Source organism: Struthio camelus, chromosome 14, assembly GCF_040807025.1.
Source record: "Struthio camelus isolate bStrCam1 chromosome 14, bStrCam1.hap1, whole genome shotgun sequence".
Classification (NCBI taxonomy): domain Eukaryota; kingdom Metazoa; phylum Chordata; class Aves; order Struthioniformes; family Struthionidae; genus Struthio; species Struthio camelus.
In genome coordinates, this window is record NC_090955.1 from 12775986 (window position 1) to 12788710 (window position 12725).

The window sequence follows — 12725 nt, forward strand, 5'->3', positions numbered from 1 at the left end:
CAGGGCCCATCTGCTCTGCAAAGCTATGCTTGGGCTTACCTCATCGCTGCATTTAAAAAGGGCAAGGGAAGATAATGATCCCGCTATTTATGCCTGCCTGGGTATGGTTACACTATCCACGAACGGCATCTCCATCCCTCCGTGCTGAACAGCGAGAGATCCCCAGGGCGCTCTCAAACACCACCCCCTTTCTCGGGCAGTCCCTGAGCTATGTGCCGAACCGCACGGCCACACTGGCACAACTGGTTTACAACTGGTCGCAATGACTCGCTTGAAAAGTTTTCCATTTCCAGCATTTGTATCTGCTTCACAGATCAGATTTCCTAGATGAAGCAGTACCCAGGAAAACAAGCCTCCTCTTATGGAGTCTTGTAAATGTGTCCAGATGAAGCTGATGTAAATATTACAAGCTTTTGATGAAATGTTTTATTCAATATTCACCCCCCAAAAAAGTTTTTTTTTTTTTTAAATGTAAATTCTCATCTTGCTATTCTAAGTAATTCTTGTCCTAGATTCTCCATCTTGGTTGAAGGCCAAGCATCACTGGCTGAGCCAGAGGGAATAAAAGCATCTTTCTACCATGCTATAAAAAGGAAGAAGAACTGGATCCTGGGAGCCAGTTCACTTTCATGCCTTGGGTATATAAGGATCAAGCATGCTTTTCTGAGCTCACACAAGGCAAAAGGTGGCTCTGAGAGTGAATAACATCTAAAGAATCCTCTAAAAACAACTTTTTATTACCCAGATAGAGAGCGCTCGAGAAAAGCGAGAGGTAGGTATTGGTGGCAGGTTGCTGTCGGCTGCAGGGTGGTCGCCGCCGAGCCTCTGGCCGAGCAGAGGGTCAGCGAGAGCTCGCTGGCCAGTCCTGGTGTCCCAGTGCGCACGAGCGGCTGCAACCACCGCCTCATCTGAAAGCAAACAACTAAAGGAAAGGAAACGGGAACCACCCAAGACACACTGGGAAGGTTTCCTATGGTTACTGCTGCCATGGAAATATTTTTCATTGGCTTGATCTAAATAATATCTGGCTCCTCAGCTACAGTATGCTCCAATCAAGCTTTGCTTGCTTCTTAGAAGACACGTAGGAGAAGACAGCGTCCCCCTTTTCAGACCAGGCCACCCTGGCAGGTTAGCCAACAGCGCAGCACGCACAAGCCCCTTGCACACCCCACTTTGCAGGAGCGCCGGTGAGACCCCCAGGGCTCCTAGGACAGGAGGTGCATGCGGGAGCACGGCGGAAGGGTGCACACCGGCCTCAGGACCAACCAAGCCGCAAAGGCTCAGAGGCTTTAGCGGTCCCAAGCTACTTGGGCACGGGCACAAGAGAGCGACCAAGCGCTCAGCCCTGCTAGTCATCTCACACCCAAGTTGCTAGGGGCTTTCCTTCCCCGGCTCCCCTGAGGCCCATGGCTTGGTTTCAAGGAGAAGAGGAGGAGGAAGAAAGAAAGTGGGGGGGAATGGGGCACAGGGAAGAGGGGGAAAAAATACATCTTTTACTAATTGCTCGCAGCTGTGGCCAAGCAGCTCCCATTTCAGCTGCCAGGAGCTGCAGCCGGTGGGAAGCGCGCTGGGGTGAACGCTCGTGCTCATCTCACACAGCCCGTCATCCTCTCCCTGGGGCACCGCGAAGCGCCGCAGGAGCAAACGAAATCCCACGCAGACGGAGAGGGACTCCCGTCCGTCTCCCCCTCTCTGCATAGGGATTTCCGTAATTGCATTTATAGAGCTTCCTTATCAGCAAGGGCAGCCATTATGTCTTTTATCATCGCAGCAGCAGCAACTGCACAAGGGCAATTGATACTGGATGAAACATTTGCTGCGATGGCCGAGTACAAAGCGCCTCCTTCCACAGCAAGAAGGAGAACAGTAACACTTAGCACTTGAAGTGTTAAGCTCTGGCAGCAGGGCACTGCGGAGGGCCAAGAGCCACGCGCACAGGAAGAAACACAGCCTCCTCTCCAAAGCTGGAAGCACCCCAAATTTTACCCACTCGCTCAGCCGCAGGAGCAGCTGGAGCAAACCTCTTTTCCTGTCTTACAGGATGCTCAGCCTCTCCAGCTCCCTTTGCATTTAGGGATCTGCCCTGCTTCATGCTTTGCAGGACGTGGCCTACAAGTGGCCATCAATGCAATCTCAAGGCAACCGAGCACGCTACTCACCAGCCGCAAAAAAAACACTTCCAAGAGGAACCACACAGCCGTCACTGCACACGCAAAGCAGCAATGCTGAAGGCAGCGCGAGGCAGGCACGCGGGAAGCTGCGTAACAGCAAAGCTCCAGGCCATCAGCTCCTTGGGGCTCTTCTGGTGGCCACAACCTCACATCTGGAAGCAGCAAGCACATCCACAGCCCACGAGAAAGAGCAGCAACAGTCATCCTTGTGAGCCTTACCCCTAAATTAGTTTTCCTCACATCAGACGATTCTGCTAGTGTTACAAATTCCTCGAACGTTAGATAGTGACCACAGAGCAGTGAGATGCTGGATGTGCTGGGAAGAGTCACCAGCCTGGATTTCCTTTGGGATCACTGGAAGATTATTCATAGGAGAAAAAGTAAATATCCAAACGAGCATCACAAATTACAAAACCATCTGCCAAAGATCTCAGCTGATACTATCTGCTGCCCTTAAGCTCAGCACAATACTTAAAAAACAGACAATGGAAACGCAATTGATTATTTGGAGAGTGAATCACCCGGACAGTAATAATGGATTACAGGGTGGGGAGGGAGAGAATGCCTTTGAAAAGCAAAAGACTGCGGATTGACTTTTCAAAGGCAAACAGAAATGCAACAAAAAGCAAGAAAAGAAACTCTCCAAAGAGCTGAGCAATCCTCTACGGCGCAGAGCGACAAAGTCAAGGGCAAAACGCTCTGCGGGTGCCGGTCAAACAGCCGTGGCCCAGCTTACCCTGGCTGAGGATCTCGGTGAATGGTCTTTATGTACCAAACTCCTGCTTTCTCTCTGAATCTGTAGCCAGAACTTTTCCTTTCAAGATGCACCAGGCATCCTGAAAAGGGCCTGTTGCAAAGCCTCTATTAAAGACGTCGGGGAGTTCAACTCTCCCCTGCAGAAAGGCCCATTAAACACATGTCGTGCCATGCCGGACACCCTGCGCAGGATAATCACAGCAACATGGGGCACCTCTCATGCTTTGCACATTCAAATCACCGCAGGAGCACTGCTTCGCCCTCCGACAGCTAGTTACTGCTGGTCCCCTTCGCCACCGACCCGCTCGGCTGTGCACGGGGCTGCGCGCTCGTTCCCACCCCTTCATCCTGCCAGCACAGCCGAGATTCGGCTCAGGGAACCTGCCTGGCTATACAAAACAAAACAAGAAAACACAGGGGAAAAAAAAAGGAAAGATAAAGTAAAATGAAGGGGACGCAAAGGGCAGGAACGACAGTGCAATTTTGCACGCCACCGAACGGATCGGATAGTTCATTCCCCATCCCATCCCTTTCCCCTCCCCGTTCCCAGCTGCTCCTTCCCCTCTCCTCCTGCCAGCTCAGCAGAGGCTCCAACGAGCTGATTTAACCCATTACCCTGGGTCTGGGGGACGGAGGGAGAACACGGGACCTTCCTCATCTAGCAGCAGCGAGCTGTTAAATCAGTTCACTGCGTCCCATTAAATCATACGCCACGTGGCATCCGAATTCGTAACCGCAGCCTTCAGCGCTGACAGCTGTCTGCTTGAAGGAGAGCCTGGGTACAAGCCAGTCTGTCCTACCTCGTCCTTCCGCAGGTCTGCCTTGAGCAATTTCACCCAAGGTTTTCCAAGCGAGGTGTGCTCTGTTGGTGTAAATCAGCGTAGCTCCACAGCTGAGGATCCTAGCTAGGTACTGAAAAAGTCTCTTTGCTATCATTCAGCCTTCAGGATGGCAAAATACGCATACCCTCACATGGGGCAGATAACATTTTACTCCTTGCATACCAGGAGCCAGTGGTAGTCATTGCTTCCAAAAACTTAATGCAGTAAGTTGTTTCTTTTTTTGTTTGCTTAGTCTAGGAGTAAAATATCAGGTAAAAGTCAGAATTCAGTGTTTTTCCATTCTGCCCCCTCAGTCAATTTCTCTCAAGAAACAGAATAAACCTCAAAAAACCAGACCAAAACCCACACTAGTGGCTTTTCACCCCATTCATAAATCTAGAAGATGTGTTCAAAACACACACGCAAAATGTATCTATACATATTTCTGTAGGAGCAATTGGGTTTTTTGTTGTTGTTGTTTTGGCTTTTCTATGCAATTCAGTTGAGAGTGAGCAGGCCAGACGCTGTTGCGTGCACTGCGGAGCTACAACTCCATTTACAGCGGCTGCAGACTAGGGCTGTTGCGTTCAAATGAAATTTAATCAAGCAGCGTCTCAAACTCCTTTGACTTCTTGCAATACAATCCTGCATAGCTTGTAAAGAAGTCGAGAACTTCAAACAGGCTCCCTGGGCTGGCCCAGAAACAAGTACATACCTCACCTGCTCTTTTGTACATCACATACCAAAAAGTAAAAAACTTTTTTTAGGCTTTTTGCCAGCCACAACATTGCCTCCAATATTGTAATGCACTGTTAAAATGGACATTGTGTCTCCCAGCCAATACAAACAGGATACCTTATCAGTTTTGGTTGTTTTAGGCATTGTTTCAACAGCAGGGCATGAAGACGTGAAAGGGACAGGCAAAAAAGGAAGAAAAAAAAAAATCAGTTGGAGTCACTTCAACGCAACGGTTAGGTTGGCGTTTATGAAAAGAAGGATTGTGCCCTGGTAGGAGGAAGCTGGAAAACGCACATTCAGATCCTTCGTCCCAAATCCATCAGATCTCCTGTACCCATCCATAAGGTTGCCCTGGGCACGCTTCGGCACAGGGGACAGGCAGGCCTGCACAGCCATGGACGTGGCCACCACCAGGTGCAGGACAAAGCTGCCACCTCTCGGCGCCCACAAAGCACCTGGCTGCCTGAATCCCACCACCTCTGTTAAGTGACCTCCATGGGGATTACACGCCTTCCAGGAGCTGGGCTCCTGCTCTGGTGCTCCCACGTTAAAGAGAGAGATAAGTGCGTCTCAGAGGATGCACTACAGCAGCAATGCGGAGACACTACGTGAGACACAAAACTCAAAGAAAATTAGACCCTGATTTTTCAAATACTTACGCAAGTGCTTAATCTCACAGGTGTACGTAAATAGGACAACTGAACTCATTTATGTCAAGTGCAGTGCACGCTCCAGCATACTCCTGGACGGAGCTCCAGTGCACACAGCCTAACGGCAGTGCCACCCATGCCAAACCATCCCTGAAACAGGCTGCAGGTCATCACCTTGGGCAAAGAGTTACCCATCAGGGAATGGCCTCTCCCTTTCTGGACTGCTCATGACAAACACACATTAACAACAAGCCAAAGATACCAACCCCTTTTGTGAACGACTTTGAGATCAGCTGACAAAAACCCTGCTGTGGATTTTTTTTTTTTAAACATGCCTTGCTGACAGAGATGGATGTTGTCCCGATGGAGGGGACGACAGCCCCTCGGGGGCCAGAGGACGCCCGCCAGCTCCCACAGAGAGGCGCAAAGGCATGAGCCCTCCACGAGGACAGCCACTGCGGCTCACCCATCCGCAGCCCCACAGGCCAAGGCCACGTCCCAGCAGGCACTTACCTCTGGGACCGGCTTTGAGGGACCACATGGGGATCGCGATACCGCATCGCTTCCCCGATGCTTGAGCTCTGCCTATTTCAGCTGGTCCCCTGTTGCAAAATGAAAAGCTTGATTAAAATCACAGAGCCCTACGATGTTTGCTGTGGAAGCGATACGAATATAAACCCATGCAAGATAAGGTATTGCTATTCTCACCTCTACAAAGCCTTTCAAATAAACATGCAAGGAAGTGGAGAATATCTGAATCCTAAAGGAGAGAGAGGCACAAAGCATGTTATTCATGAAAGGAAAAAATAGGGAGCGTGTGTGTGAAAGATACATAACCTACCAAAAATGCTGAAAACATATGGAAGCAATAACCTGTGCTTTTTTTTTTTTTTTTGAAAGTAGAAACAAATGCTTCAGAATTCAACGGTACTCATTCGTATGTTACGTTAAAAAATATTATTCCTGCTCTTCAGTTGTGCAGTAATCAAACTGAAGATCAAAATTTGCTCTGCAATGTCTGCATACGCCAGCTAGGTCCTTCTGGAGAGAGCTCCAGATGAATGTAGATTCAGGATACAAACAAATACCAAATTTCTCATTGTACTGTCAGCTGTGTTTGCTGGTCTCCAGATAAAACCACATAAGGTCCAGAGGACTGGGAACTGTACAAACTTGCAAAGGAAAGAAAAGAAAAATCCACTACCACTAGCAAATCCCAGTCTAAGCCAGCGAGGCAGGCCCTGGAGACGCAAAACATCCTATCTGCCACCATTCAGCAACGTAAAACATCTCTTAACTTCTGATCTGCCACCTTCTCCACTGGATCACCATCCTACTGCATGCGTCTCTTTTTTTCCTTGTACATCAGCTTAAGCCAGTCCATAAGGTCAAAGGAAGGCTTTCACCTCAATACGTTTCGTGGTGTAGCAATCAATCATGAGCCTTTGGACTGAGTCGATGTTATCTGGAATTTCCAGCTGGTCTTTCCTGAAAATCTGGAAGGTTTGTCACAGCAAACGCTCTGATATCAGACAAGGCCCTACCTAATTAGACTTCTATGGGACTTGGCCACCCTAAGTTATAGCGAGACACTGTTTTTGAAGCAAATGAATGCTTGTAACAGCTCTAAGCACCAAAACTTCACTCAAATATTAACGAATATTGAGTCAAGAATCAAGGAAATAGTTGCCTTGAAAGGTATAGGCCAAACGTTACTCGCTATGCAAACATACACCAGTGGTATTGAGTCTGTGATGTGAAGCATGAAGAGAAGCAGATCTCCTCCTCATCGAAATACAGTTTCAGGGGACAAAGATTACAGAGCATATACAATAGGAATCAGACTAAGAAGAGGTGTAAACGCAACCTTACACTGAAACTAAAGACTCAGTCTTTGCTTTTCTGTCATGTTTATCACTGTCATTTAAATGCTTCTGCAAGCAAGAATAACAACTATGGCAACAAAGACTTCTCCCAAGGTTTCAGACACTATTTTAAATATTATTTTATCCGCCTCTCCTCATCACAGCATTTGAATGCCTTCCCTCCGAGATCCGCAGTGCCACTACAGTCTCTGAAGACCTCTCAGATCGGGTGGTGCTTCTCCCCTTTACAAATCAGACCACAGTCTTATTTTGGTTTTGAGACTCGGGTTTCTTGCCTTTCTGCTAAAGCTGCAACATTTTGTGTTAAGCTAAAACATTGGTGTTTCTGGAGGAAAAGAACATAGAGGCCAGGGAATAACAACATTTCTTGAAATTTTAAGAGCATCTCATCACGAAGGGCTTTCTTAAAGATAGCATACATGAAAACAAAACATGCAAAACGTATGCAAAACACATGCCAATCTTTTAACGTGAAGACTACAACAGCAGTATATTTAAAACACAGCACTAAGCCTGTAATTTTACTTCACCCAGGGTAAAAGAGAAATCAGGTCTTCATGGAAGGCAGCAAAAGCAACTTGCTGGACCGGCAGCTATTTGTCACCTTTAAGGTTTGCATATTCACACTAATTGCATTAGGAATAGGCTATAAATTCCCTTCCCTTTTCTCTTCCCAGACCACCTCTCTTGCAAGCTTTTCTCTGCAAGACATTATGCAAAAGACACTCCTAATGGCTATTCACTCACCAAACTCCAATGACAGCTTTATTTAATGCCAAAGCTTGTTAACAAGCTGAATGGCACACAGTGTAATGTAATGCAGATCTGATTAGAAAACAGCAACCAGACTCCTAAGGAGTTGGAGATTTTTATTGAATTTGATTTCACTTTTTCCACACAAAGCCACCTTTCAAGTAACCACCTATATTAACGGGGATTTTGTTACTTATAGCCAATTTCCATCCTCAAAACCACAGCCCACACAGATGAACTTCTCAGTCCGTTACATACTTTACTGACAGGCTACCATAAAATAAAGTAATGCAATTAGAGGAAGGAGTCATTTTGCTGTTCAGGCAATGAAAAATCAAGGTTGTACTAGCTACTAACTTTGATAGTTGTGTCTTCACAGAATGGCACTACAGGCTTCATGCCCAGCGACGACAAATTCAATCTTCATTCTTTTCAGGCAAATCTCTGACTTTCTAGCCTAAATCATTTAGGACTTTTTCTGGGCTAAATGATTTAAAATTGAAAACTGAATTTCTGGCTGACAGCAAAAGGCAGAGATTTAGGGTACACAAAGTTCTGCCAGCTCCAAGCAGATGCGATGCTCGTATGGGTGCTCCTGCACAAACGTGTCTGTAACATATGGGGTTTTTAATTCCTCGCTTCCACTGAAATAATATAAAATATGTAAACACATTAACAAGAAAATTCATTGACTACCTTGAATTTGAGATTATAATTTAAGAGTAAGATTAGGAAGATTCAGATATATATTCTAAAATCAGGAACATTTTTGAATTACTTGGGAATTCCTTTTCATCTTTTTTTCCTACATTGTCTACAGCAGAGAGAGTGGGTTTTTTTCTGAGAGGAAAAAAAAACCAACAACAAAAAACCCCACCACAGTTCTGTGGAATATAATATTTTCTGAGTGATTTCCTTGGCCCAGGGAGTATGTATATGCTTCCAAGAATTATAAATTCAACGAGTACTCATAACCATCTCTCCATCCAAGAAAGGTGGCTTTTAAGAGAACTTAAGGGCACAGATATCTTTGGTATTTGACAAAGCAATTTGCCTGCTTGACGAAACAGCCGCATAGATCATGTCTAATAATCACAGGTAACCAGATAATACGCAGTCCAGCATAATTACATATATGGCAACACTTGCATCAACAACAGGGATGAATTCCAGTTTTGATGCCCGCAAGCTTATAAATTCTTTTCTTTCTCCCTGAAGGGAAGTCACCAATTCCCATCTTTGAAGAAAAAAACAAAAATAAATCATATTTACATTTATCAGCAAAACTCTACTGTTAAAGGATTACAAAAGGGCTTATGAATCTCTAGCAGCTAATTGATCTGGGTTTGCATCCTTAATCTGTACATCTCCTTGCAAACCACTGTTTTCTTCTGCTTTCATTCTGCGTGTTAAAATGTTTGCGCACATCCCCAGCACGAGCTAGATACTCCACCCCCCTGTCTGCAGAGGGGATAGTCTCCTGAGTACGTTTGTGACCTACAAAAATAACTACTATTAATAATTTGCCTCCTTACACTCCTGGCCATTAACAGACCACTGGCTAGTAAAAAAATGAATGTACTTCCTCTCTATTGTGTTTTGCTTAAGGAGGCAAATAGGTTGCCTTTATTTGTTTTAATTGCCTAATTACTCTCACATCAAGGCAATTAAGTGCAAACGCATGTGCAGGAAGGCCCTGGGCTTGTCCAGTCCCCCGTGCGCGAGCTAATGCAGCTGAAGCATAATTCAGCTCAGCAGGACGCAGAGCCACCAGCGGTGCGTCCATCTGGGCCTGACCCTCGGCCGCATCCTAACCCTAACTCGATCCTTCCCGCGCCACGGGCAGAGCTAACCCCTTCCTTCCCGAGCAAAGGCAGCGGGTAAGAGGCTATTGGTTCCCTCTGGTTTTAGCCAAAATCTTGGTCTAAGTCGAGGGACCCCAGGAGACGTCGGGGCAGGCTGTACGCTCCTGCCCCGACATCTCCTGCACACGGGGCTCGGCAGGACCTGGTGCACGTGGCAGAGCGCGTCGGCGCAAGGCTCTCCACCCTGAACGGAGCCGCGACACCACCTCTCACCTGACTCCCCAGATAGCTAAATGCTGCTTTTACAGCGATATCAGAAAGCAGCTCGAGGACTGTGCTCAGCAGGACGGTATCAAAACCTTGCTCACTCCTCTGAAAGCTGCCAGGTAGTTGTGCACTTGGACATAATGAAAAGCAAACCACGGCATCGCCCAGTGCCTTGGACCGGAGACAAAACAGCTTTGATGACCATCCCTTTTCTTCACAGTCCATACTTTAAAGTTCTCCTTGATGCTTTTAAGCGTTATAACGCACCTTTGTGACAACATCTGCTACCCCAAACTTCAGCTGCGAGGAAAGCTAGGACATGCAAAGGCATTTTATAAGCCCTGAAGGAAAAAAAAAAAAAAAGACACTCAGGTGGCCTCATAAATCTATTAACACACACGTGTGGCAGATCCAGAACATCGAGGCAACGTCAGGAGAACACAGCTCCCACCAGGGACGGGCACGCGCTGGAGATGTGGCCCGGGAAGAGCACACACCTTCACCTTCTGAAGGTTTGAAGTGGGACACCGCGACACGGGGCACTCGAAGATGCCACCAGCACCTGTGGAAGTCGAGACTGGAGGACCACAGCGACACTCGCCTGCTCCCCAAAGCTGGACGCAAACGGCATCAGGGATGTCGATTTGCAGAGCTGAACCCTTCAGATACAATTCAGCAGGAGTGAATCAGTGCAGCACTCCCTCCTCACTGGGAGCCTGCTTTTTAACCTGCTGAGACACGGCTCTGAAGCAGGGCAGAAGCTGAGCGGAGCATGGCAGACGCCGAAGAAGAGGGCATACCCTACAAAATAAGGTTAAAAGGCCACCAAGTCCTCTCTGGCCTACTAAACCGGGTACATCAGCTTCTGGAGCCCACGGCCCAGAAGATTTAATATCACTAAGTCCCAAATCACCCACGAGCAAAAACTCATTTCTAGACAGGATAACGCGGGGAGGGGGAAGGGGCTGAGCCAGCCCAAGGCCAGGGCTTACAGTGCTTGGTGTGCACCGGCGTTTTATCAGTTTTATGAAAATACATGCCGAAAGTAGCTAAAAACACATGTCACTCCTCCACACGCACCCTGCCAGGGGGGTTTCCCACTCCGTTTCGGCAGCTAATTCACTGCTGGGGAATTCACAACGGAGCGGGGGAACCCGCTGCGGGGCCGCCGGAGGGCTGCAGGCAGGAGTTTCTCGCAGCAGGTCGGGGCGCACCGAGCTGGTTCACCAGACTGTACCCTCATCCACGCTGGGCTCGTAGACAGAAGCAAAGTTTTTAAGGGGAAAAAAAAAAAAAATCCACTTCCCAGACATACTGAGAACTCCTGGGCAGGACAGGGAGCGCGTTTAAGTCCAACGCAACGCTCCCCGACAAGCCTGGCTCACACCCCAGGAGAGCCGGCCACGTACGCACCCCGAGACCCTGCTGAATTTGGGAGGGATCCTGCAAAGAGAGAGCCGGTGCCGGGCCGCCGGAGGAAGACCCGCGGCGGGCAGGACTCCAGCAGGCCGCGGGCACGGGGGCCTTACCTCCACTTGTGCAGGGCGAAGCCGGGACACTGGTCCCCGCAGGTGGTGCAGGGCTGGCCCCGCTCCGGCTCCCCCGGCACCGCCAGCTGCAACAAAGCGAAGGGGTCACTGGGGCGGGCGAGGGGGGGTGTACATGGGGGGGAAGGGGGCACCCACACCTGGGGGGACACATCCATGGGGACAAGAGGTACCTAGGGAGCAGGACACCTGGGGGGCACATCCGTGGGAGAATGGGCGGGGGGGGGGTGCAGCATGCCCAGGGCAGGGGGACACTCACGCCCGGGACAGGGGGTCACGCACGCCCCGGGGGCACATCCGTGGGGAGAAGGGGCGCCGGCGGACACCCACGCCCGGGACAGGGGCACGGGGCGGACACGGCGGGAGGAAGGCGGCGCCCGGGGAAGCGCCCACCTGGAAGCGGGGGCCCCGCGGCCGCGCCGCCTGCGCCGGGGCGGGAAGGAGCAGCAGGGAGCCGACGGCGGGGACGGACCGTCCGTCCGTCCGTCCCCCCCAAACCAACCCCCGCACCGCGCCCCGCACTCACCGAGCGGCCCGAGAGCCGCTTGCGAGAGCCGCGGCCGAACATGGCAGCGCCGCGCCGCGCAGCCGAGCGGAGCCGAGCGGAGCACAGCGGAGTGCGCGGCGGCGGCGGCCCGGCCCGCACCGCCCCGGCCCGCCCCCGCGGCCGCCCCTTCCCCTCCCCGCCCCCCGGCCCGGCAGGCGCCGCCCTGGGAGAGCCCGCCGCGCCCGCCCCGCTCCCCCCCACCGACGCGGCTGGGCCGGCTCTACCCTGCGCCTTGTTGTCATCAGTCCGCTTCAGAGTTAACCGCCCTCGCCGGGCCGTTCCCGTCGCTGGCGGATATCCCGGGACGTCGCCAAGCTCGGGAACGCAGTGCGGGGCCAGTTGTGCCTGGCAGCGAGACACGATCAGAGCGCTCTGGAGCAAGAGCTTTCGGGGGAAAAAGATGAAATTCCAAAGAGCAGAGGTGGGATTCTGCAGTCGCAAAGAGCTAAAGGGGCAAACGCTGAAGTTACGGCTCTGGCTGCACCGCTCAGCCTTGCAATCTGTGCAGCATTGAGCTGGGAGGGGGATGAGGCTTTTAGTGGCCAAGACAAAGGCAGGGAGCAAACAGCCCAGATCCCCGCTGAGCTTCTGTCACCGCTGACAGCGGTGCATTGATTCATTCCACGATTATTAGCAAAGCGCAAGAGAAACTCAGTCACATGAAATACGTTTGCAGCACGAGCTCCCAGGCCGGGACACAAAACACCTGTTACCAGCAGGCGCGCGGGGTGACCTGGGTGTTAGCCGCTTTCTGCTCTTCCTACAATGGGATCCCCGTGCCCAC

General features: G+C 50.2%; 1 protein-coding gene across 4 annotated transcripts in view; it reads right to left on the bottom strand.

Annotated features, from left to right (window-relative positions):
* The window catches only part of PRICKLE2 (prickle planar cell polarity protein 2), a 122408-nt gene extending 110355 nt beyond the window's left edge, over positions 1-12053 (bottom strand). Inside the window, exons 1-4 of one of the 4 annotated variants that reach the window (XM_068907279.1) lie at positions 11921-12041; positions 11377-11462; positions 5845-5896; positions 5650-5738 (exon numbers count right to left, since the gene is read on the bottom strand). In XM_068907279.1, the coding sequence (XP_068763380.1) occupies positions 5650-5696 (47 nt within the window). In that variant the 5' untranslated portion in view covers positions 5697-5738; positions 5845-5896; positions 11377-11462; positions 11921-12041. Of the gene's footprint in view, positions 1-5649; positions 5739-5844; positions 5897-11376; positions 11463-11920 lie in introns of all 4 variants that reach the window. The other 3 variants (XM_068907278.1, XM_068907276.1, XM_068907280.1) reach the window with 3 other exon arrangements.
* Positions 12054-12725: the final 672 nt, after the last annotated feature.